The following is a 26,543-nucleotide window of genomic DNA, read 5'->3' on the forward strand; positions in this document are numbered from 1 at the left end:
GAGGGGGCGAAAGGAGCGGGACGCGAAAGAGCGGCTCCACGGGCAGGAGAAGCGAGCGAGAAGGGGGCGCGAACGAAACCCGGTACTCGCGAGATGCAACAGCTACGAACCAGTTCGAACCAGCGCGATCCGGCGAATCCGGTAAACCACCTGGATCCCGCCGCTGATACGCGCGTTCGGCGCGCTCCTCCTTTCCACATGTCCGAGAGACTTATCCGCGCGCACGACCTTCCCGCGGTAAAGAAAATCAACTGAATTTGCGCATCCTTTTTTTTACAAAAAAAAAAGCCTTGACAACGATGGGATCGAATGTTGCCGGCGAATCGGTCGACCAATCGGCTCGATGCGGAAAGGTGAGATTCGTCGGCGATCTCTTGGGAAAATTTTCTCACGGGTAAAAACGGTGCGTCGCAGGGAAGGGAGGGAGGGGAGAGGCCTGATCGAGAGGTAAAGTAAATAACCGGATAATGGGATAATCACATTTTAACGTGTATAATTTATTGGTATCACGTGGTGTCGATTTGGACACGAGACAAAAACAAACAAAAAATATGAATAACAACGAAAATGATACGGCGGAGACGACATTCGTTGTTGTCATCGCTGCTGCGCGTCGCGCATCGCTTCGCCAGTTGTTTCTCGTTACGATCGTCTAAATAATGCCCGATCGTAATTGATTCAACGATTTGTCGGAAATTAAAACGGTCTCCGCCGTTGGTCGTAAACACCCGTACGGGACCGTACGCGCGTCTATATGTACACATGTAAAGACGATTCATCCTCGTTTCCTATCACACAAGTATTAGCATTTCTTTCACTCGAATTCTGCTTTACTCGCTGCAACCGTAATTTTCAATGATCGATGACCACGCGATGGCAACGCCATTCTCGGAACGACGAAATATAGATTATCCCACGCATTCGCTTTTCCCATAAACTAATATAATCACCTCCTCTCGCGTTCGACTAGAGGTGAAAAAAACTAACCAAAACTGAAATTCGGTAAACACGTATGTCACGGGGTCTCTCGCGCTCTCTCTCTCTCTCTCTCTCCCTCTTTATACTATATACTATCGATATCGAGAATATATTAGAGCTCGGGGAGAGGAGAAATGGTGCTACAAAAATTTGGCTGTTGACAGGCTCTCGCCACTCGCAACGATTCTCTTCCTTCAAGGTTATCTAATCTCAAATAGTCTATTCGGTATTGACTTAGAATCGCGTTCCCATATATCGGGTAAATAACATATAAACGATGAGTCTCGACGATCTCCTCTGGCTACGAGTCGAAAGCTCCTCCGGCGAGTCTGGTCGCGTACAGATTCAGAGCCTGTTGGTTTAGAAAAAACAAAAATAATGATCTCTTCGAACGCCATTGGCCCGACGTCGTTTTTTGTCTGCACTCTTTGCTCGTCGTATAAATTTCACCTTATATATGAAGGCGTACTGCTCGTTGGTCCGCACCGCTCCCGCGCGGTCTCTTCTGATCGTGTAAACGACTCTGGGAACATCGACTGTCCTTGTTATCTCGTACTGTCTTATCGCAAGGTCGAGAGCGATCAATGTCCCTGTTCTTCCAGTACCAGGGCTGCAGTGAACGAGGACGGGAGCGGGACCTCCGCGTTGGAAGGCCCTCGCCTCGAGAAGAACGGCTATCAGTCCGGCTGCATCGCTCGATTGTACCCCGTTGGCCGGCCACATATACCAAATGTGCCAAAGCTCTCGGAAAGTATCGTTCTCGAGGTTCTGCGAATCGGAGGAAATATTTATTTTCCTTTCTCCGGATGTTGAGATACTTTTGACAGTCTTTGTCGAGTCGTTACCTTGAGAAGAATAGTGGAAATGGCATATTTCTCTTTGGTCTCACGCTTTTTCAGAGTAACCCGGAAATCGCCGAAGATCCTATGGCAGTCGGTGACTTCGGAGGGCGGTATGTACTCGGCACACTTTTCCACCCCGTTCTCGACCAGGTCAGTCAGCATGATAACGACTTTGCAGCGCTGTTCCCAGATCATGCGCCAAAAATCGGCAACGGTCGATTCGAGGGGCGCCTGACACGCTATGTAATATTTCGTCGCATTCTTCGGGCCCTTGAACAAACACGGAATAAATTTCTCTCCAATTTTCTTTCCCACCTCGACTTACTGGCAGACTTACTCGTACGTAACTCGCGTTAATATACTCGGTGAGAGGATCGTTCTCAATTCTCGTGAGAGGGACGCGCGTTTCCGGAAGTGGTACGACGTTCGCGTATCTGTTTTTCACCTCGGCGCCTTGGGGTAATTCGTCGATCGAGGCGGTTACTCGGGGTATCGCCGCAAATTCCTCAGCTATTTTATCACGATCGTTGGCAAAACTTGAAAGACCCGCGAAACTCAGAGGATGCGACGGTGTCGTCATCTGTCAAAAAAAGGAGAGCACAGAGAGAGAGAGAGAGAGAGATTAAAAACGGGGACGATGAAAAAATTATTGAAGATGGAGGTGAAACGTTTGTTTTACCGAATCATCGAAACTCGGATTGCCGTAACTCCTCTTGGAGGCTCTCAGGGTCGCAGCGGTACTGACGGTGGTAGCGGCGACGCCACCGCTGCTGGAACCAACCGCCTTCCGCCCGCGAACGCTGTTGTACGCCGAAACGCTGTCAAGACTGTAGGCGTCCAGGGAAACTGGACGACAACGTTCCCCGTAATTGAATCTCGTTCGTCTGCTCGTCACAACCAGAAGCAATCCGGTCAAAAGTACGAGGCACAGAAGAGCAACGCACGAAACGATTATCACAGCGATCGCGTTGCCCGAATCTGCCTCTTGCACCAACTGAAAACTGTGAATCTGCAAAAAAAAAAGAATTGTCATACGCGCGGAAAATAATGAATAACCCGAGCCAAGGCACACTCACGGTAACTCGCAGTTTCGCCGAAGACTCGCGAAACACTCGTGGCAACATTTTGGTCATTTCCACATCCAAATTGCCGTCCTTATCAACAACGTACAAAAATAAGCTCGTCACGGAAGATTCCGTCGTTATCAATTGCTGCGCCGTGGATGACGATGGTACCGGTGCGTCCGTTCCATTACCACACGGGTTATTCTGATAAACTATTTGACCGACGTGAACGTTTCTGTCGGTAATTTATATCATTGTATAATCGCATCGACAGAATAAACGGCAAAGTAGCAGAAATAAAAGCAAAGGTCAATTCGAAGAGATTCGTCACAAGTACCTTTTAACAGCCAGAGCCAGGAGATCAGCGAGCGATTGTCGCAATCCTGGCAAATGTGGACAAACCTCCATCCAAGTGCCTTCAAAAATAATTTTCACCAAAGGCGTCAATTCTCCAGGGTTTACGGTTCCTCGCGATATCGGAATGTTGATATAAACGTTACGATCAGTCGTGTTGATGATCCTCGCAGTTGTGTCTTCCGGAGTATAGTCAATTTTTTCCGACTCTGTCGTGATTTCATGAGTAATCGGCTCCGTTGTTTTCTCCGTCGATGCTTCTTCCTGTTTTACACTTTCTTCGGTATTTCCTTCCGTCGTTGCGTTCTCCATCGTCCAATAGGTCGTTCCTCCCGTTGTTTCGTTGCTCATTTCCTCGCTCGTTACTGTCATCGTCATTTCCGTTTCGTCTGTTGTTCCATTTTGCATTATTTCCGTTGGTACTTCAGTCGCAGACTCTCCGTTGATCGTCGTCTCCTCCGTCATCGTTCCTACCATCATGCTTTCCGTATTTTCGTCCATTATTTTCTCACTCGTTTCCACGAATTTCGTGTATTCGGTGGTTCCCTCAGTTGTCGTTACTCCAGTTGTTTCTCCCATCGTCGTCACACCGGATGCTTCTTCCACCTCTATCGTCGTTGGACCGACGGTTGGTTGCTCCGTCGCCGTTGGATCGACGAACGGCTGTGCCGTGGTCGTTTGACCCGCGCTCGGCTGTACCATCATCGTTGTTGAGGCCGAGATTTCTTTTTCCGTTGTACTCTGTGCAAAGGACGATTGCGAATTCGTCGAACTCGTAGCGTTCTCTCCCTCGCTCCTCGCCGAATATTCCGGTGGGATGGTGTTTTCCTTCAAACCGATAAATTCGTACTCGATCGTGGAACTCAATGGAGCTACGTACGTCGAAGTAGTCACCGGAGATGACGATAACGAGGAGGGCAACTGAGAAGTGGTTGACGGTGTCGTCGATACAGACGCAACTGTTAAGTTCGGTGAACTAGTAGTTGGGACCGATCGATTTGATTGGATGAGTGTCATCGGTGTCGTCGGCGGTTGCCGACTACTCGGTCTCGTTTCGTCACCTGTGTGTGTGTGTGTGTATGTGTATTGCATTTGTCAAAGGCATTTAATCAGAGATAAGTAAGATTAAGATAATTCGAAGAAATTTTCTCACCGTTGATTTCAGTTCTCGGCTCCGTTTCGACAAAGCTCGTGGAAGAAACTTCATTCTTGGAAAAGGCTTCGGTCGTAGTAAGGTACCCGTTGAGATCGTATTCATCGGCGGAAGTTGCTTTGTTCTCGGTGGAAAGAACGGTCAAACTAAGCGTCGAGTCTTCGAACTTGTCCGGAGTCGGAGTATTGTCTACAATTCGAAAAGTCGATTGCGTGACGGATACTCGAGGCTCCTTTTCTTTGGGTCCTATCGTGTTTTCGAGAGCCGACGTTTCTTCGGTCGAGCCTTCAACAATGGGCTGCGGTGACGTTAAACTTGTCGAGAAATCATGGGCCGTCGCTTCTTCGAACGTTCTTTCTGTAACTCCTGTGATTCTGACGAGGTCTGAAAAGTCAATGTATACGTTGAGAGAAAAGATAAGAGTGACTCTGCAATTGCCGTAATTAATCGAATTTCCTCTTTTCTTACCATCGTTCAGAGTCCTCGTTGACGGAGCTTTCGAGGTCGTTTCTGCTCTGATTTCCGTTGCCGTAGCCGACGTAGTCGTCGTTGCCACTGTTGGACGGTGAGAGCTTGAACTTTCTGCATCCTCTATTTTTTCAATTTCCGAGCTGACAGATCCACTCAATAAAAATAAAAGCAGAAGCGTTGACCGCGCCGAAACTCGGCGTCGCCGTCGCCTTATCGCGCCTGAAACACCAACCGTATTCTCATTTTTTCCCACTTATTACGTATTTCAAGCCCGCTATACGCGATTATTCAATAATTTCGAGTAAAACGGATAAACAAATTAATCATGGCGTGTGATCCGAACGCGTATAAATGCGGAACAGTTTAGCCAGAAAAACCGGTTTACGAGTCCGGGAAATGATGTTTTACCATGCCCATTGGCTGTCATCGGATGCTGACTCGTTCTCGAGCCGTCCGTCATTATTCGTCGATCCGTGGGATTCCTCGATCCAATCTGCAACGAAAAATCATAATGAAAAGTATGCCGGATAGAAGAGGAGAAGGCGGCAGTTGTATAGACACTTTTTCTACGATAAATATTATAGAGTTGGAATTGAAGAGTGAAGCGCGGGGTACCTACCCTAGAAAACATCCACAATTGGCGCAACATCGGCCAAGTGAGGCTGAGAGTTGGCCAGTGTTGAGCCGATTGTCAATGTTTTCTAGGGTATGCTTCCGCGACGCATTAGTCTCTGTTATACGGGTGCAAACAGCAACCTGCACGACGATCGCCGATTCAATAATAGGCTGCTTCTACGATTCTCTAACGCGTCGCAATACTCGCTCACATATTCAAGAGGTAAACGTAAGTAACTGCCGAGTTTACTCTTCCTCGACCCGCGTTGATTCGTAGGTCGAGCGCGCCCGTCTCAACTTGGCGCTAATAGAGGGCAATATGCCCGAGTGCTCGTAGTACGTGCAACCGGAGCTCTGCGAGGAGCGAGAAACGCGCTCCCAATTGCGTCCCTTTCGAAAATACTTGTTCTTATTGTGCTCCTCCTTCTTCTTATTGCTCGTGTTATAAGAGCGATTGCGTATAGCTCTGCGACTCTCGGAGCGAGTCACAGATACGACTCTATTTGCTCTTCGCTTCATTAGGTTCCCTTACTTTCCCTGCGGCGGCAATACGGGGGCCCCGAGCCGAGTTAAAAGCGCGCAACAATCGTCGAAGCACGAAAAATTTGGGACCGAGGCAACGACTAACGAGTCCGGAATTATCGAAGGGGAAAGCGCCGACGAATTCTCCTTGTATAAAAAGAATTTTTACGGTCTGACGAATCACGATATGCGCCGCACGCGCAGCACTCGTTCGTACGCTTTTTCCACTCGGCATAATTGCCTTAATATATTTATTTCTCGGATAATCCAAACAAAGCGCACGTTCGCCTTCGATCTCCAGCTGCGACTTTCGATCATCACGCTACACAACCGTAACTCGCCTCGAATGCGAGCTCTCGTCGCTTTCAATCGCATTTCATGCTCCCAAATGTTGTTTGACTTTTTGGGAAAATTCTCAGGAATTTTTCAATGACAATTTCGCTGTTCCGTGTACAAAACGTCATACAAAAGTTCCAACGGGAATAGAACCTGCCGCGCCGTTCACTCTCTGCAGCATTTCGCTGTAACGTGCAAGTACGTCGTAGAACATGCAAAAATGGGAGAGGACGCCAAACGGCAAAGTTTCGATCCCCCCCGCTCTCCCTTTGTAAGGGGCGAGTTCATCCCTCGTCTCCATGGAATTGCAGGTAAAAGCGCCGCGGCGATGCGCGCACGCCTGCCCCCCCCTCCCGTCCGTCTTTGTCATCACCATTCTCCTCCTCGTTCAGTATTTGGCTGACATATCCGCCTCGCTCTACAAACTATATACAAACATACTTATGCACAAGCTTTGCTCGCTCGCTGCTGCTGCTACCGAGTCTTAACTTTCGTACTTTAGACGTTCACTGGCTCGAGAGTTTTTCAACAAGCAGCAAACGAGCTGTTTAAAATGATTCTCCTGTCGAGAGTCTTCTCACAAAGTAAAGAGCCGCTGTACGCTGCTTCAAAACTCATTTAATGTTTTCAGCGGGCATAGAAGGAAAAAAGAGCCGAGTTGCAGTGCTTTTCATTGAGAGACAAAATATTTTGAGTCGACCGGAATTGAGGATTGGCGGAGCGATTGCTCGTCGTCATTCCTCCAGGGCGAAAATTTGAATACACGCATGAACGGCAATCGTATTACAGTTTGGTTAATCCAGTTTGCCGGAAACAGAGAGAGAGCGAGGAAGAGAGGCCACAGAATCGCTGCTTGAAAGCTGATTACGTCAAGTCTGCGCGCGTGTGCACGGTTTCGATATTGCGGTGTCCGCCCCCATCTCGACAGCGTGGACTCCGTAACATGTCGGAAAAAAGTCGGATCGTCCGTTTTCAACGGGACGGTGCATTATTTACTGGCGTTCCATATATTTTTTCTGTTAGGCTTTTCGGTTGGGAGGACAAGGCGGCGTTGCCGATGCTCGCCACCGCTTCGACATTGGCGAGAAAAGCGAAAGCGCTTCCGCCGCCACCACGGCGTAAATAAGGAATTGCCGCTGTTGCTGTGTATCGAGAACGATATAGCGTGCTAAATCCGTATTAAATATTACCAAGACGCGTTTGAAGCACGTACACACGAGCATTATATGCATTTACCGATTACCGAGATGGGATTTACACTGGGAAAGGTATAAATGTGCTCGCTCGCGCGCGATTCTCCTAGCGAAAGGATTGCCTTCTCTCATCGCACAGCGCGGCGTTACTCTCCCTCTCGCTCGTAGATCGTACGTTCGAGCGTGCTCAACCTTCTTCATTTGTATACAAAAGAGAAAAATAAGAGCTATCGAAGGCGAAAGTGAAAAAGGCAAAGGATTGTTCCACGCGCGAGGGGAGGATGCGGTTGTTCGATATTCGAGCGAAATAATATTTTCACACAGCGTAAAGATCACGAGATAATACGACGAGCGAGCCTTTCTCTCTCCGACGTTCCGTCTTTTTCCCGCGCTCGTATACGTGCCTACGGTTCACTCGCAAATGCGAGTCGCGTGCCGCGCCTCGCGGCTCATCAAAAAACAATATGCGTCTCTGTGTATGTGGGCGTGTACGCTGACAGAAATAAAAAATGAAACGCGACGAGAGGAAACACGTTTTCAGCGACGAGCTCTGCGAGCGTACAATATTGTAGCGATCAAAGGCAGCTAGCTGCTGGATAATCGTACAAGGAAAACTTTTATTTCGCTCCGCACAATGTATAGAATAACGTATTCGCGATTCGTAATACAGTCAACAACCACGTGGATTCACAAGGATAATGCTGCTACTTTATTTGTCAGCATTCGCTCACGTATATACGAACGTTGAGTGTCAATCATCTTGACGAGATTCAATCTTGGAGGCCGCGCGAGCGGCGTACTCGGAGATACGCCTCGTGAATTACTAATGAATCACATTTCTTTTTTTTTTTTTTATTTCCATCTGTTTCGAAAAACAATGAATATTTTTTGACGCGCGGTATCGTACGACTACTCTTCCTACTACCGTGCGACATTTGTTTCGATTGGTATATACTCACCGCACGAGGATATTCAGCAACGACGTAATCCCGAGCTTTTCGCCTCGTGTGTCTCGATCACATCGCCCCAACTTAATTTGACGAACCCTCAACACTGTACTCGCTATTATTGTTTTTCTTTTTTCAATCACTTTTCGCGTTGTTGTTATTTTTTTTTTTTTTTTTTTTTTTTTTAAATCCATAAAACGAAGAAAAAGAGCGTGTTTGGGTTGGTTTTAGCGCGAGAAACGAGGGACACAACACCGGTAACCCATAGCAACGAACGCGCAGTAGTATACCGTTGGTGTCGCCGCCACAGCCGCTTTGACCCTTTCTCGCGACTCCTTTCTTTCTTCACAATTCTCCTCGTACCTAAATGTAGGTATACACGGACAGATATATCCAATGCGCTTTCAACACACGAGTTTACCGTTGGCCACAGAGTGGCATTCTGCGGCTCGCGTGGACCGTTTTCACCCACAGCTTTCGAACAATGAGCACTCGGCGGTTAATACGAAAAAAAAGGAAATCAAGACGAGTGCTCTGCTCCACGAGAATGACTCGCGCATCGAGAATACAGGTGCGACTCGGATCCACCGAGCCCCTACACCACTATCCAAAATATTATTCTACCGTACCGCCCATACGTCGTAACAATTGTCTTTTTATTTTAAATTGGGATCGAGTTATTCGTTCACCGCTCATATCCAGCAGATTAATGTCGCGTAGAAACTAAATGATTCGCGTACGTGTACGAGAAACCTCTCCGTTGGAGCACCGCGCGCGCTTACGGATTCGACCGATTGACCGAGACTCACCTATCTCCTGACTTATTTATCGGCTAACCAACGCGAGGGTATCCTCCACCGCGCGCCTCGACCTCGTATTATGTATTTATTTATTTCTTTTCTCCTCTCGAATCACGACAATTTCACGCACATATACACGCAACACCGACGCAAAAGCTGTACTTGTTTAGTCTCGGTTGTTGACTGCTCCGTCACGCATGACGTCGCACATCTTCCGGCGTTGATCGCTCCCTCGTGACTCTCTTGACCAACGTCCGGCTGGAGACTGTCGCCTGCTCAGAGTGCTCAGTTGCTCAGGCCTGGCCTGCTGTCCGATGAGTTGGAGGAGAGCGCGCACTACGAACTCGAGCTCGGAGTTTCTTTCTTCAACGCTCGTTCCTATTGCATCGTCGTCGCTGGTGCTGGTGCTGCTGCTGCTGCTGCTGGATAGCCTCCCTCTCTCCCGTTCTCTCGCACGAACCTCGACCTACCCCGCATGCCGCTGCGCCGGGCTTTTCTCTCCTCTCCCCCCACCCCACCCCTGGCCCCCTCTTCTCTACCTTTCTCTTATTAAAGATAAACACACAAGCGCTTATGGAGCGTGCGCACACTCGCAGTTTGAAACCGACAGGTAGCAGCGGTACGAGACTGCCCCAATATTATTTTTGTTTGATTTCTTGAAAAGCGCGGAACACGAGCACGCGACTGAACAAGAAAAATTACCCGGAAACAATGTTTCCCCGATATAATTGTCCTTCCTCTGCGACGGGAAGTATAACGTGAAATACTGGAAATTTAGTGCCTCGCGTTAGAGCAGCTGTTCATAACGCCATGATGAAAATGAATCAAAAGAGAATAACGTGCGTATATATTTGCGTTAAATTGCTTCAACCGAAAGAAAGCGCCACTTCGTCGTTTCTTCTCGCTTCCGGTGCGAAAAGCCCCACGGATATTTACCAGCACCTAACGACGACGCTCCTCGTGCACTCGCGCACAGTTTAGAATAAAGAATAACCGAGATTTTTCTCAAGCGGTTGAAACGAAAAATGAGCCGATCACCTTGACACGCGCGTTCCCGCGCACGCGCGGGCCTCGAGATCAAAAGAGAAGGCAAAACACACAGAGGTAACGACCAAGGACGAGATAACTCACCGTCTCGAAAACTATGTTTCGATAAACAAACTCTTCTCTATTTTCCGAACGTAATTACATTTTTTTCCTTCCTTCGTTCGATCATAAAAATCGATTGGTTCACGCCGTTGATGCGTTATCACAAAATCATTGATTCTTCTATCAGCGGTTCGCGGATAAATCGCCGGTCAGGGACAAGCCCGTCGTCGATACTTGAGTGTAAAATCTAACATTTATACGAAAGCATGTAATGCAATGAGTGAAATTACGTCACAAGAATGATCACTTACCGACTGCGAAAGAGCAATGAAAAAATCCGGAGCGTTCTCGTGCGACGCGTTGACCAAGCGTGGAATAGTGCAAAAGCATCGAGGCGGGCGCGTGAAAATATACTGATTCGATAAATATAGTAATGGCCAAAGTTTTTGACGAACGTGAGAATTGAGCGTATAAAAACGAACGGAGCAAGGTCTGGGACGCGAAGCGCGACGCGCCAGTTGTTTTTGATTGCTTCCCGTCTGACGGGTATATGGAATTTCATGTGGCAGAGGAGATTGCGCCCGGGGGCGGATACGCACAGAGCCAACGACTCTCTTCACCTCCTTTCCCCCCTTCGTTAGTTTACATTCATATGAAAATATAAAGAGAGTGGGAAAAAAAAAATTATTCCGTCAGTGCGCGATAAGCAGCAGAAAATCGTAAAATACGCCCTTTACGCGACGATTACGCGTAAATCTCCGCTGCGGTCCGTCGCAATAAAGTTTTTTCCTCGCGTTTATAAAGGATTGAAATCCGGAGGGATGGGATTGTTGCAAAGATATACTCGGTGGAATAACTCGTGTTTGTATTTTTATTATAAAAATATTCTCTGCTCGGAGCTGATCGATCGAGAGGGCGTTGCATTGAAATCAGCATAATAAGGAGACATCCGAAAGACGGGGACGAATCACGAGTAAAAAGTCAGCACGGACGTGTGATTGCCTCGGACTAGTAAAAAGGGCGGCGTGTCCCTCGTGAGCGTCTCGAGCCATGCCATGTACAGGGGCGCCGAGACCGCGCCTTTTCTCGGCATCGGCAAGGTCCTGCCAAAAGTACGGTAAAGCAGAAAGAGCGATGATATTTACTACGCGTTTACGTTCCCTCGCAAAAGACGCCGCTACAGTCTCCGAATACTTACATTACGATCAAATTCGCTTCCATCGAATGTTCCTGAAGTAATTCGCGCAGCCGAAGATGTCTGTTTGTTTTCTCGTTCATCGCGAGTAGCTCAGAGTCCGTTATCCTCGTATCTTTCAAGAATTTTCATGAAAAAATAAATAGTTTATAATGAAGAGAATGGCTCGAGCGACGAGAAGGGGAAGAAAATTACCGTCTTCGGAAGGTGCGGCGTCCGAGTTGGTCCGAAAGTCCGAAATGAGGGAGTCGAAGAAGTCTCTCGTTGATTGCTGAGCGGGTTTCGACACGTCGGAAATAACTTTCAACGCGGAATAATCGATTCGGAATTTAGAAAGAAGACTAGCCATGCTGCGAACGAACAAGAAGAAGACGAAGGGAAACGAAAAGAATAACGGTGTTGAAAGGCAGGATAATTTCAGCGCAGCCAAGACGCGCGATGCTTCTTACTTTCTTTGCTCGTATTCGAGCTCGGAATGTTTGTTGGCGAGTGCGAAGACTCGTAATTTAGCATCCGCCCAATTCCTTCGGGTGCTTATTATGTAAGGAAGCAAAAGCGTCAATCCACCATCGTCGTAGAGCCACCAAACGTCGATCGTTCCCTTTTTACGTTTTCGCTCGAATCTCGTTACGGCGGCTGCTCCCAGAGCACTGGAGAACGACGGCGGCGGCTCTCTCGATGTCTGTTCACGAGAATCCTCCGGCGAACCGCTCGCATCCGGATATTCGTTGATCGTTCGACGCGAGCGTCCTCCCAATGAAGGTGTCGCCGGCATCGAGACGTCAGAAATACTACTCGCTGAAACGAAACATCCAAGCCCGTGAGCGCATTCGTACGCCCGCGTACCAACTACGAAGGTGCTCACATAATAAAATTACAAATACCCTGACTCAATTGAGAAAAACTCTGATTTCCACGGATTATCGACACGACCGAGGACTTGGGCTCTCCTCCCCTGGCCTCGCCCGGCCTTTCTTCCGTTCCCAGGTGTCCACCCTCATCCTGGAGTTGTTCCTCGTCAAGGCGAACGATGGCCACGGCTATGTGCATGTCAAGTGCTTTGCTGCAACGATCAATCGCTCGAATGGTACATTTCTTTATCGTTGCATCCGCGGTTATTCGATCTCTCGATATCTCACTCACTGCATCACGTTGAAGTACATATTAAGATTTTCCCTCGGACAGATGGCCCAGTCCCTCTTGTAACCCATCATCAGAATGTTGGGTCGTAATTTTCCCAAACCGGAAGCCTGCAAAAAGGAGGTGGCGCCCTGTTGAAAAGTAACTCCATCGGCGAGCGTGTAAAAGGCTTTGATTTTGTGGCTGCGGAACCAACCGGTGGATTTCGTTGTCATGCTCGCTCGAGTTTTGTAAGACACGGGAATCTGGAAATACAGTAGGCGCGTTGCCGAGTATAAAATAAATATTTGGTGAAAAAGCATACAGGGAGGAGGCTCGACAGGCGTTACCTCGATAATGTTGCCGCAAATCAAAAGACTCTGCCTCTTGGTTATTCGATAGGCGAAATTAACGAGACCCATTCTTTCGCTCGGTGTGCCGCTCAGGAGCAGCAACTGGGGTCGATAATTTTTCACGTGTTCCTCAACGCGATCCAATTGCTGTACCGCGGTCAACGCGTTGTTGTACGTTTGGGCCTGCGTCGTCGAGCCCCAATTAACGTCTGTCGAGTTTTAAAAGCAAATCTATCATCGACACGGGCCTTGGCGTTTTTTCAAGTGCTTTCTTCCTATTCGCGACGAATTTACCTGGTTTTCTGTAGGCTACTATGAGATAAAGACCCAAAACAACAGAGAGGGTTATCAGGGCGGTCCACCACGAAATGAGAAACATAACGGCGACGCACAGAATCGCACCGGCGAGACTCAGCCACATGTTGTAGTACTATAGAGGCAACAACACAATTTATTTATCAATGAAATTGTGGAATATTTTTGCTTCTCTCGAGGCTTACCTTGAAAGTGGGCCTCCATCCGATCGGTCTGGCAAGCGAGGCGTGAAACGTACTGAAATTAACGAGGGTGTACGCGGCCAAAAAGAAATTGGAGATCAACGGAGCGATGGCATTTAATTGGCCTAAAAAATGAAAAATCGGGACGAGCGGAATTGGATGAAAACGATGAGAGAGAAAAAGAGAGACTCTTGAAGATGGGCACGCACGCATTACCGATCAGAATGAAGCCAACGGCAATGACAAACGTCAACAAATATCCTCGAACAGGTTCCCTTCCCTCCTGGCCGCTGAACCAGTGAATCCCGGGATAGAGACGATCCTGGCAAAGAGCTTGAAATACTTTTGGCGCCGAGACGAGGGAGGCAAGAGCGCTCGAGAGCGTTGCCGCAAAACAGCCGGCGTAGATGAACGGTCCGAAGAGAGAAACAAGCTCGATAACCTGTGCACGCGGACACGCGCTCTCATAAACATCGAGTATACAAACGCGAAAATAAGTTGCGACGAGGGGGCGCGAAAGACTCACCTGAAAACTGTTGTGGCTCCCGTATGGACAAGAATTGGTACAATTGAAATCCGTTCCATAAATGCTCCACGGCCGATCGAGGGCCTCGCCCGAAGTGAGATTCTCGGTGGCGACGTGGCTCAACAAATCGGTCACGTTGCCCGATGCGTCTCTGAGAACGCTACCGCCGATCATGAACGCCATTAGAAGATACGAGAGGGTCGTCAGAAGGATCGCCAATAAAGTTCCTTTCGGTATAGCCGATTGGGGATCCTTGTTGTCATCGTTCATCATTCCGTTTACAATCGGAAACAGAGAAAAAAAAACACACGCACGAGGCTCGGATGAAGGAGGAGATCGCGAGTAAAGATTAAGAGAGAAATAAAGTGAAACGAGGCGAGCGAATGTCACGGCCGAGGCGCGCGGACGCTCATGAAAGGACAAAATCACCTTCAAGTCCCCGGATATATTCGCACCTGCCAGAATACCGGTTGCCGCCGGGAAGAATATCGCTAGGACTGAAAAAAAATTGTGCTCGACGCCCTCGCTGTATCTGTAGTCCGGACGGAAATTCTCCTTTAGAAGCGCGGCTATCGAGGGAGGGAGGGAAGGAACCCGTGTTTGAGCGTGTTTCTTTCATTTTTATCATCATCTATCGACTAAATAATATAAAAACGATACGTTTCGAGATAGCCGATACAAGTAACTAAAGGCGAACGCGTACCACTGTAGCCGACGTAGCCTTTGGCCCTCTCAACATCGTTCTTCGGCCCGACGAACGAACCGACCGTAAAGTCGAGGATCGCTACCAGCAGCACGATCAAAAGACCGAATTGCGCCTTGGCCTCCCACTCCATCCCGATCATCACGATCAGGAGCAGCAGTACGATCGTGATGCAACCTTATCCGAGAGAGAGAGAGAGAGAGAGAAAAAAAAAACAACTCATAAATGAATCCGTGTGATCCGAGTAAACCGAGGGAAATCTCAAACTCTCGAGTCACATTGTCTCACCGATTATTCTGATGTCCGTACTCGCACAGTCGACCATACAGAGTCCGTAAGTCTTGAGGCAGTCGACCATGCTCTCGCAAAATCCAACGACGTACATCGAGCACGCAACGGCATTCGCCAGGGAAAATATCAAACCGATCGATCCACCGAATTCCGGACCGAGGGATCTCGAAATCATGTAATACGTTCCGCCTGAAAAGAGCAACGTAACTACTGAATAATCTTAGACGACGTTGCTGCGGTTTAGCGAGCGCAACGTGACAAGTGAGCCCCCAACCTCCTTTGATGAGTCCGTTGGTACTTATGGCCGACATCGAGAGCGACGTTATCGTCGTGACGACCGTCGTCGTTAAAATCAGCAATATCGCTTCCCCTAAACATTCGAAAAGTACAGTTATTACGTATACGTTTAAAAAGCGGTGAAGAAACAGGAGCGGCTTTCGCTCCGATAATTACCGACTCCGGTCTGTGCCACGACCCACGAGAGTCGGAGGAAGAGCATAACACCCCATATATTTAAGAGACATCGCATCAGCACCCCCTGAATCCATCCAAATTTAACGCCCCCGCTCGTGCTTCGTTTCTCATTGGTCCCCGGGAGCAGCGTATTTGTTCCCGGCCCCTGTAAATTATTTCAACAAGTTGAATTAAACAAGTCTTTTTTTTTTTATGAAACTCTCGGCAAAAGGAATTCTCCTCTCCGGAGTATTATACGAATGTTTGCAGGGCGTTCGAGGTGCTCGCGCAGCTTCGCGCATACCCACGTGTGTAGCATGTACGTGCTCGAATTACCAAACGGCCCTACCACACGGAGAGCGTGAGCGTTCTTCGATATCTCTTCGTCTCTGTGGCCCTCGTCGTTTCTTGTTCCTCGATCTTAACCGAGTTCATCGAAATGAATTTCGTTCGAGCCCATTGGCGTGTCTCGATAAAATGATGGAAAATCAATTTATTTCTCTCGCACAGAGAATGAGAAAGATTGTACGGGGAGCAACGTTATACGACGGCTCGATACGATCTCGTTGGCATCCGCGAGCATCAAACTTTATAAACGCCGCATTTACCGTCAGTTGCTCGCCGAGGACGATCAGCGCGAAGGGAAGAGAGAGAGAGAGAGAGAGAGAGGCCAGCGGCGGCGAACGTTACTACTGTGTCAACTAAAAATAGAACGAATTCCGGGTGAATTCGTTTAATTCGCGCTACTGGCTCCGAGAGGCGCGATATTGAGTCAGTCGCCGCGGCGGTGGGAGGAAGGAAATGTCCTGCTGCCGCAATTTAGCGTATAGCACGGGATGTCGAGTGTTTTTCCCTGGACGCAGAGACAGCTCGGGAAAAACGAGAGACGCTCCTCCCCCGAGTCCCCTCCGTACGCCTCGTCAACAATCGGTCGTTCCTCGCGAGACGCATATACACACCGCGGCCGCGCGATCGTAATCGGATGTGCAAAATTTCGTCCTGGCCGCGTGACACGCGGCGCGCAACTTGCCCGTTATCCGCACACGGGCCGCGCATCGTCTCGCCGAAATTGACCTTGGTAAGATTTATCTGAGATGATATATTGAACGACGGGGATATGACACGGAAATCACGGCGCGCCCGCGCGCCAAATAACGGCGAGCGACTGCGGCGACTGTGATTCTCGAATACGATCCGGACCTCTTGAACGACGCCACCGGTATTTTTCCTCCTTACGCTTTTTTATTGAAATTCTCACCTTGTTGAGTAAGGTAGGATTGTGAAGTTCGTCCAAAGAGGGTCTGTGCGCCGCTTGGATACTCAGTATGTTCCGATAATTGTCGAGTCTCGGTAAAGCCTCCCTCGTCATGTTTCTCAATGATTTACGAAACTCTTGATCCCCGAGGAGGCTGCTCCGGCCCTCCAAGCTGTCCACGCGATTCACGTGAAATCGCGTTCTCCTCTGCTGAAGCGGATCCAGCTCGATTCCTCCTCCTTCCTCGACCCCGACAGCTCGATGTCGTTTTTTACCGTTTTCGTTCGGCATCTTTTGCTCTCCGATTCTTCTCCTCGAGTGTTGGCCCTGAGAATTTCATATACAAATCCTTTATTTTTTTCTCAATATATATAGAATCAATCAAACGGTCCGACGATGCTGGGCACTCGTCTCGTGGTGGCCGCAGCAGGGCGGTGGCGATGACGCGACTCTCTCGTATCTCGCGCGCCACCCGCGCCGTTGATCGCTCCTGATCGACCTGTCCTTACCTTGAGACAATTATTCAATAAACTACCGCGTGGGCACTCTCAATTATGAAATTAGCCTCGTTATTTGCGACAACGACGATGCCACCGCCCGTGTACAATTACCGAATCGGTTTCGGGCGGGGGCCGGGCGATCGAGATGCTCGGCGTATACGACGTCGCATCGCCGCCGCCGCCTTACCCCGGATCAACCACAAATTAACTCCAACGTTTTCATCTCCACTCACTATTTCTCTCCTCTTCGGCGCGATCTCGGACGGAGATATAATTACTCGCGGTTAATTGCATCAAAGACCAAGATGACGAACATTATTCATATTCTAAATTGACGGTAGTTTCGTTCTTTTCTTTCCACATGCTCCGAGACATCATTTTTTCGTCAATACTAATTTGCTTTGTACTTGTCCAAATTCTACTGACAAAAGCTCTCGATAAGCGTCCCTTGTTTTATCTTTGATCCAAATTAAACTCGATTCGTCATCGGATTGAATTTTGTTTTTTTTTTTTTCAATTTAGCCAAGTTTGGGTTACTATTCGGATTTAAAAAAAAAATTCGCTCACGATATTCAATGACTGCTGGAAAGAAAGCGACAGAGGTGCCAAGTAAATAAAAATAGTCGCTGCGATGATGTACAGACGGTCCTCGCGTTGATCTACCAACCGGTGATATTAAAAAACGCCGGAAAATCCTGCGTGGTCGTTCGATTCATGCGCCGATGGCACCGATGACACCGATGGCACCGATCACTGATAAAATAAAAAAAAGTAGTACTCCGCCGATGTGCCGTGCCTTCACATGTTTCGTTTTTCGAAGCCAGTTTCGAGCCTACGAAGTACAAGAGAATAAAAAACATACGCCAGATCGCGGCCCTTTCAAACGATTAAGAAATAATAAAAAACAAAAACACCGTGTATTATTTCACCGAGTTGAAAAACACGTGGCGTCGAACGTGAGCGACACGTGCGACAACGACGCGGCGGCACGACTAAGAAGATTCCTTCGGGTTTCGAATTATTCAAACCCAGCAGCACAAGGTAAAACTCGAGAAGCTTAGCTTTATCTTTATGGCATACTTATTCGAGGCACGTTCTCGTTCTCTCCTTGTCGAAAATCCAATATACTCGAATGTACAAACACCCCACACACGCACTTTGACACACATATGTTTTCTATTATTTATATCTGTTATTTACAACGTAAAAAGTCTTCTTATCCAAGTTTAAACGGAAACAAGAGCGAAATTGAAAAAATATAAAAACATGCCGCGATACTGCGATGCTGGAAAACACGTTTATTAGGCACTCAAGAGCCTACACCATACGCATGTTTCTCATACGCAAGCCACTCTAACCCTGACTACACGGACTACGGCGCTCACTTGAGAAACACACTCCCGAGTGTATCCCCCCACCAGGCCACTTGCAACGATATGCAATACAAATCAACGAACGTTTGTGCGCTCGTATATTAGGCTCGTAACACGCCGGCCAACCGGCCAATAACTTTACTGCGGCTCGCAAGCACCCTACGGTTACGTCCTTGTTACGGAGCGAAGCCGTTAGCCGTTAGCCTTCCTTATATCAAAGAAGTCATCGAAAAGTTTCACTTGAAATTATTTTTGTTTTATTTTCAAATTTTTATTCCATTTATAACCTCAACTTTGATCGAAATTCTAAAAACATGTGTAGTGTTCTTTGTCTCCTGTCATATCGACGTGAAAACAAAATTATACGTAACATTCAATCATATACCGGCGACGACGTCTTATTATTGTTGCTCCTAACTCCTCATCTTTCTTTTTATTTACTATATCAAGTTGATGAATGAAAACGCCTGCATGCCGCATGTTCATTTCTATTGCGATGCGATTACGTATTTCCCGTCAGAGCGCACTACCTTCTGTAACGAATGTTTTGCTCGCTGCTGCACAACGAGAGATGTATAGCTCGATATAGCAATTTTACAAAAATGACGAAAGCATCGTACACGTAGCGACGCGGTTTATTCGTGGATGGTATCGTAGAAAGTATGTGTAGAACAGGGTTGCTAGTTGCTAGGTTTATTTCAAAGCTCTGATCGCCACCAGAGGCCAGTCGAATCGCTAAAAATCGCCAAAAGAGGAGAGGTGGTCGCACATATACGGCCAAAGGGAAATCAATTTTTCGCATTATTTTTAAATAAATTATTCCGTTGAGATATTTCAAGACCGGTTTTGGTCCGGAGAATAAGGACTCGGGTTCGTAAGTCGTAAAACCAAATAATAATAAACTATGAAATTATTAAAGTCGTGTTCTGGGTTAAAAAAAAATACTAAAAGGGTTGACTTGATGACAGTCTGAACGAATATTCCTGTTATATCTTTGGTCCTTACACGCTGCTCGCTCACGACCCCCAAATTTCTTCGTCTACCGATCGAGCTTTGCCCTCGCCGCGAACCCAAAATTATAGGATTCGCCATACACTCAACTTGCAAAGCCAAACTTTTTTTTACTACCGGACCAACCGCTTTCCCTACAATGAAAAAAAAAATCGTAACAATAAAACAATTTATTATGCCTCATATGAATAAATAAAAAATATATATATGCGTATATCTTTTTATATCGTTCGGACAGTTGGCGATATCTATTTAGAAAAAAAAAAATGCGAAAAAATGATTTCTCTTTTGGGCTACGCGACCGCTATTGCCGATTTTCAGCGATTTGACTGGCCTCTATAGTAGCGAATCTGAGCGCTTCGAAATAACTGGCAACTCTGCAGTAGCGTTTGAGCAACTCGTATAACTCGAATCATTATTTGAATGTTTGCGAAAGAACGTTCCCGAATTCAAAAAGTACGTTTAAAACTTTTTTGTTTTTCAAAATATGTTTTTCGATCGAAACAAAAGCGCACAAAGTAAATATTAGGTTTAAACAACTTTGACGAGCAGTATATATAATACATATACCCACTGGAGAGAAAATTCCAATAATAATATGCCAATATAAAAAGATTTTCCAAAATTTAAGTATATATAGGTATTGAAAAATATTTGTGATATATACGTAAAGATTCATAGTAAAATAAAATTATTGTCCACAGTCATTGTGATCAAAATGAAACGCATAGAACAAACATTGTTTTGAGACGTCTCGGTTGAGGTTGGATCGTCACGAGCAGCCAATGGTCGAGAATTACTAGAGGGGGGAGTTGTGCAGGCTCGTGCGCTCGTGGTCGTATGCAGTAGTATGCTTGTGTTGGGTTTCGATGCGTATGTGCAATGGTACGTAGTCGCCAAATGAGTGTAAACTCAACTGGCGCTTGCTACACGTTCGTTTTTCAGCCTCAAGGGAACGAACGTTAGTTAATCAGAAAAAAAGGAAAACAAGGCTTAATGTCGAAGGCGTCGGGTTCGTGACGCGTAGCTAATGATAAATAATAGTGCTGCGACAAAAGTGGGATCGCCGCTTTCGAGTGACGTCGCGGCGAAATATCAGGTGGCCCAAAAAAGGGGTAGAACTCGCTAAGGCCCTGGCTTCAGGCCCGTACATATTTTGTCGAAAAAATAATACGACACACGCATAACATAAACATGGACGCCGTGGATATGGACACGGAGGAGGATTCTCATGATGACACGATCGAAGAGACCGAAGTTTGTCGAGTTTGCTTGCTCGGACATATGATTATGCGTGATCTTTTCGTCGAAAACAATGTCACTTCGCTCTCCGCCAAAGCTATGAGCTTCGCTAGTGTTAAGGTTAGTTTTTAATTCTGTATTTCGAGGTTATTTTTTTTAATATCGATTTATTTACTTATGTTTCGCTGAATAACACTATCTTTGTTAACATTCAGATGAGATAATATTTTTACCAAATTCGTAACTGCTCGGATTCAATGAGTGATCAAACATACAAAGTTTTTGGAAATAAATTAAACTACCGATCATTCAATAATTAACTTTTACAAATCTCGAGTATACTCATTTTCAAACAATTTGATCCTTCTAAATTTTGCAGATGGTACCCGAAGATGGTTTGCCCGCTCAAGTTTGTTGCAACTGTGCTGACAAGTTAGAAGCGGCTTATGAGTTCAAACTTCAAGTGGAACAGGCCGATAATATACTACGACAAAGATACGACGGACTTAACATTAAGGAAGAGCTCTTTTTCAACGAAGTAGAAGTCCATTTAGAAGCGGAAAGGGGTGACGACGTTCACAGTCTCAACGTCGACGTCCATTATCAGGCGACCGTCGATAGCTTGAACAGCGTTGATACGGACAGTCAAAAGTCCAGTCTGCTCAAAGATCATTTGGCACTTTTAGAAGTGGAAAAACTATCGAAACAACAAAGCACTCTAACAGGTAAAAAGATCGTTAACATTTCGAGCTTATTCGCAAATGTTGGAATTTGTGGGGCATCTACTAAGAAAATTTAATAACAATAGGATGGGCAGAACCAAACGATTTATTTGGAGAGAATTTTTCAAATCATTCGGCATTATGCCTTCCTAATATGAATTCTGATACTGTTTGCAGAGCACAAACAGGATGAAGTCTTGGATGAAGAAAATGGAGTATCCGCGATGCTTGAGGCAAACGATGGTCATTCGCATTATTTGGATGAGAGCGAGGGCACCGTAGTTGAGTTGGGTGATTGTAACAACGTGGATTATCGTGAAACGGTGAAAGCCCAGGGGATTCATGATTCTGATGGGATAACCGCGGAGGAGCATAATTATATAATGCAACAGGGCTATACATTGACGCGCAATGAGGGTGAAGAATTGGTGTCGCAAGAGAGCGTTGATTCTGTAAACAACGAGACGGTCAATTATTTGGCACTGATGGAAGATGAAATGAGAGCGAAAGAGATGCATCGTCAAGAGGAAACTTTAAATACAGTCGAGTCCGAACAGCAAGAACAGGAAAGGATTAAAAAAACTGAAATTTCACCAAACGAAACACGTCGCAGTAAACGTAGGTTGAGTAAACGTAATTGCACGAACGATGAGGACAACTATTTCGAAAATTTGAATCTAAGCAGCAGACTAAAGCGAACGCAATCGCAGGAGAAGAGTGAAAAAACGTATTTCCTCTGCTATTTGTGTGATAAAAGATTTCTTTCTAAAGAAATACTGAAGGAACACATGCACTTGCACGAAGAAGTGAGACGCGCGTTATCATTGAAAAAGCAAGAAAAGTCTGATAAATCTATGACAAGCCCAACGAAAAATCCAGTTCCTTCTACGAGTACTACACCACCAATCACCGGCAACAATTTGTCCGGTAAAAAAGCCAACAAATGTCCCTATTGTGGCAAAGAATATCTCTACGTAATATCGTTCAACAAACACCTTCGTCAACATGAAAAAAACAAAGGGTTCAATTCAAAGGATTCATCCTTTTCACACGAGGATTCTGGACGTGACGATGCCAAAGATTCCTCGGATTATCTTGATTACGATGAGACTAGAGAATCCCCTGATATTAATAACCATATGAATACGAATGAGAACGATACGAGTATAGTTGATGAGGATCTGGACGACGAATTCCACTTTGGAATGGAGACGACTCATGGAAATCCGTCTCCCAAAAAACACAGACGAAGATCGATGCGCAACGAAACGGTCTCTTATCCATGTGAAAAATGTAATCAAAGCTTCGCCAACAAACGCTCACTTCTGGAGCATTCGAGCATACATTTTGCCATTTTTAAATGTAGCACTTGCGAGCGCGAATTTGACGAATTGGAGAAACTTCGTAAACACAGAACCGAACATGTTGTCGAGGGTGTCCTGTCCCAACAAGATCTCGAGGATAACGTTTACGAGAATGAATTCGATGCGCGATCGCACGAGAACGATCCCAATGAAATTTACAAAAACAATGATTTCGAAGAAAATCAGCTGGAAAGTTGTGATCACCAGGAAGAAGACGAAGACGATGATCAAGAGAATAACATTGATACAGAGAATTCGTGGAACTTGGAAGTTGAAGGCGAGGAGGACGATCACGAGGACGATGATATGAGAGAGATGTCTGTAAATTGGAGAGACGGCAAAAATTACAAATGCCCACATTGTACGATAACGTGTTCGAGCAAAAAATCGTTGATACGCCATGTCGAATATCATGAAGGGGCGACACAACGAATTTGTAAATTGTGCAAAGCCGAATTCGCCAGCAAAGAGGAACTGCAACAACACGTCGAGCAGGAATACGCTTGTAAAACGAAAATATTTAAATGTACCGATTGTAGCAAAATATTCGGTAACGAATTGACATTGCGAAATCATCTGTTCGCGACAAATCATAAAACCATTCTTCATGGTGAACCTTACGATCCGAATAAAAGAATAAAAAGAGTGGCTGCGAAAGCAGCTCAGAAAATAATTGATAAAATAAAAACGGAAGGGGATTTTGAGGATTCGGAGGAGGATGAAAAATCAACGAATTCGGAGTATCAAGAAGAAAATCCGGATCTCAGCGATTCGAAGATGAATAACGTTCGATGGAACCACCGCCAAGACGTTAAAATTGATGATATGACATCGCCAAAAAAAACGCAAACGCAACGTAATAATCGTCGAGGGCACAATTACGAGTGTGAAACTTGCGGACGTAAATGTAGATCGAAGCAATCGTTAACGAAGCACATGTTGCAGCATCCTGTCAAAGACGAGAAAATCGATACAGCCGAGAACTTGGAAACTTTGCGTAGAAACAATCTTACACAAATGTCGGAACGATCAGGACCGTTCACCAATCAACAACAAATTAATAGAACGATGAATTTCAAGGGAGAGGAAAGAACGGAGGACGAGGAAGAGAACGATGACAATTCGGATTTCGAGAGCGGTCTCGATTGGCCGGTGGACAGTCACGAGTGTCCGACGTGTAAGAAAAAATACAGTACGAAAAAGTCTCTTTTGCGTCATCAATTGTTACACCAAAAGCCCAATTTTGAGTGCGACATTTGCAACGTGAAATTTTATCGCAAGGACAAACTCAAGTCCCACTACGACAAGTGCTCGGAAAAGAATCCGGATCAAGTGAGAAAATGTAACATATGCGGCGACACCTTTGAAAACAACGATATATTGAAAGAGCACAGAAGTCGTCACGTGGACGAAGGTATATTGACGGAAGAGGATCTTCGTGAAATCGAGCCAGGAATGGACGAGAGAAAAGAATCGACGAAGATAGCTCGAAAGAGACGAACCGATATCGTAGGGCTCGAATGTACCGAATGCAACAAACGTTATACCTCGAGGAAAGGCCTCTTACGACACATACAAGTACACGAGGGTAAAAAATATCTTTGTGACATTTGTCCGAAGAAATTTTATCGTCGTGAACACTTGAAGATTCATGTTGCCAAGCATAACATGATAAAACCTTATAAATGTCCGCGTTGCACCAAGCGTTTCATCAAAGAGGAACAATTGTCGAGCCATTTGTCGAAACACGATCGTACGTTCAAAAAACCCAAGGAGACCGATACGTCCAAGAGATTTTTGTGTGAAATATGCTCCAAGAGCTTTACCCAATCGACCACGCTTATTGCACACTTGAGAGCTCACAACGGTATCAAACCTTACGTTTGTGAAGTTTGCGCGCGTCCTTTCACTACTAATGCCTATTTGAAGATGCACATGCGAACTCACACCCAAGAGAGGCCCTACACGTGCCAGCATTGCTCGAGAGCTTTCGCTCGCGCGGACACTTTGGCCAATCATTTGACATCTCACACCGGCGAAGCTAAATATCACTGCAAATACTGTCCTAAAAATTTTCGACGTCTCAAATCCCTCAAAGAACACGTTTTCATTCACACCGGTCAGAGACCCTACGCTTGTCCAACGTGCGATCGTCGCTTCAACAACAACGGAAGTCGTTACGCTCACAGCAAAAGGTGCAAACAAAATCACTTGCTAAATTCGAATCGACCCTCCAACGCTAACGCTATTGGTACTCCGATGTTGCAAGAAAATATTGTACACAATCAGCTCGTACAACCGATTAGACTTCATCAGTTGACAACCACTCATGAATTAATTTCCGAGCACGATGAACAGACTCAAATTCAGTTGGTCAAGTCGCAGAATATCAAAACTATAACGATCGCGAGAACCACCGACGATCTCAACGGAACTCAAATGATGCAGCATCAGGAAATTCTCATGCCGCTTATTCTGCCTTTGACCGTTACGCTCACCGATCCCGATGAAGAAGTCATTTTGCCCGAAGGCACTAAAATTTATACTACAGCTTAAGAATCTTCTACATTCTCCTCAATGACGACTCATCGAAGAGCGATGCGACGAGAGTATTTCCAAATTTCGTTCTGGGATCGTGTCACTATCGAATTTCACATTCGTATAAACACCCAGGGATATCCTTTTTTCTAGACACGTGACTTTTTCCGAACACACATACACAATTTTATCTCGTACTCACTCTCTTCAAATTCGGATCTGAATTTTTTCCCTCTATTTTATATTTGACAAACGGAAACTCTGAGCTGCCGGATTGCCAGTTTTTTCTAATTTTTTTTTTTTTTTTTTACTTGTGCATATTGGTAGGTCGAGTGGGGGAAAAAAATGTACAGAGAAACCGTGTTATCATTACGAGTATATATAGTACATATATATTGTATGAATATAGAGCTCCGTCTCAGCAAATTTTATTCAAATTATTGTTTACAATTATTTGGCTAATACTAACTATAGTAGACGAACTGAAACCTCTATTTCGCTTATGCTCTTATTGTCTGCATTAGAGAATTCGTTTTAAAAAGTTGGGATCATGTGAACATTTTTAAATTCGCAGTCACGTATCGTTGCTAGTGTAAAACCGCGGCTGATATATATGGGTTATTTCCCATGTAGTCTGCTCCCGGTATTGTAGTACCACCGACGGTATCAGCTTTTTTTTTATGTTCATTAGAAAAATTAACGAGGTTGATGCACACGAGGATAATAATGCAAAGCATTAATTTTAGGTTTTTAACTTAAAATCAAAGTTCTCGTAGTTATTGTCTCCGTAGTGGGCTCTATTTTTTTTTTGTTCAAGCTCAGAAGTAGGGAAAAAAATCTTTTTTTTCATGCATATCGCATCGACGAGTTTAACTTTTCAAACGATCGGCGTATTTTTCAATGAAAGACGACTGTCTCGCGTTTATATTTTAGTGATAAACAAATCTGTATTTACGAAATAAACTATTTCCATTTTTATTTGTACATAACTGTTACTACGAGTGTGAATAAAGACTTTGTAGAATTTAAAAACTTGT

General features: G+C 45.8%; 3 protein-coding genes across 3 annotated transcripts; 1 reads left to right on the forward strand and 2 right to left on the reverse strand.

The window, feature by feature from the left end:
• Positions 1-476: 476 nt before the first annotated feature.
• LOC122416360 (mucin-5AC) lies at positions 477-9,733 on the reverse strand. The gene is made up of 11 exons (XM_043429233.1): positions 8,488-9,733; positions 5,271-5,355; positions 4,860-5,081; positions 4,392-4,775; positions 3,222-4,299; positions 2,897-3,119; positions 2,500-2,829; positions 2,158-2,400; positions 1,824-2,090; positions 1,429-1,746; positions 477-1,330 (listed from the first exon to the last, which is right to left on the reverse strand). The coding sequence occupies exons 2-11, from the start codon at positions 5,320-5,322 to the stop codon at positions 1,280-1,282; spliced, it is 3,168 nt and encodes a 1,055-aa protein (XP_043285168.1). The 5' UTR covers positions 5,323-5,355; positions 8,488-9,733; the 3' UTR covers positions 477-1,279.
• A 1,484-nt stretch (positions 9,734-11,217) lies between these two features.
• On the reverse strand, positions 11,218-18,181 carry Ncc69 (sodium chloride cotransporter 69). The gene is made up of 18 exons (XM_043429232.1): positions 17,824-18,181; positions 16,760-17,083; positions 15,502-15,667; positions 15,323-15,418; positions 15,046-15,237; positions 14,758-14,934; positions 14,484-14,623; positions 14,055-14,306; positions 13,745-13,970; positions 13,532-13,653; positions 13,326-13,461; positions 13,029-13,240; positions 12,703-12,944; positions 12,444-12,622; positions 12,009-12,357; positions 11,755-11,909; positions 11,563-11,674; positions 11,218-11,467 (listed from the first exon to the last, which is right to left on the reverse strand). Exons 2-18 carry the CDS (start codon positions 17,045-17,047, stop codon positions 11,332-11,334), a joined length of 3,180 nt encoding a protein of 1,059 aa, XP_043285167.1. The 5' UTR covers positions 17,048-17,083; positions 17,824-18,181; the 3' UTR covers positions 11,218-11,331.
• Positions 18,182-18,243: 62 nt separating this feature from the next.
• On the forward strand, positions 18,244-26,538 carry LOC122416357 (zinc finger protein 91-like). Its single transcript, XM_043429228.1, has 4 exons — positions 18,244-18,297; positions 20,345-21,002; positions 21,262-21,607; positions 21,782-26,538. The coding sequence occupies exons 2-4, from the start codon at positions 20,835-20,837 to the stop codon at positions 25,522-25,524; spliced, it is 4,257 nt and encodes a 1,418-aa protein (XP_043285163.1). The 5' UTR covers positions 18,244-18,297; positions 20,345-20,834; the 3' UTR covers positions 25,525-26,538.
• Positions 26,539-26,543: the final 5 nt, after the last annotated feature.

Source organism: Venturia canescens, chromosome 9 (assembly GCF_019457755.1).
Source record: "Venturia canescens isolate UGA chromosome 9, ASM1945775v1, whole genome shotgun sequence".
Taxonomy (NCBI): Eukaryota; Metazoa; Arthropoda; class Insecta; order Hymenoptera; family Ichneumonidae; genus Venturia; species Venturia canescens.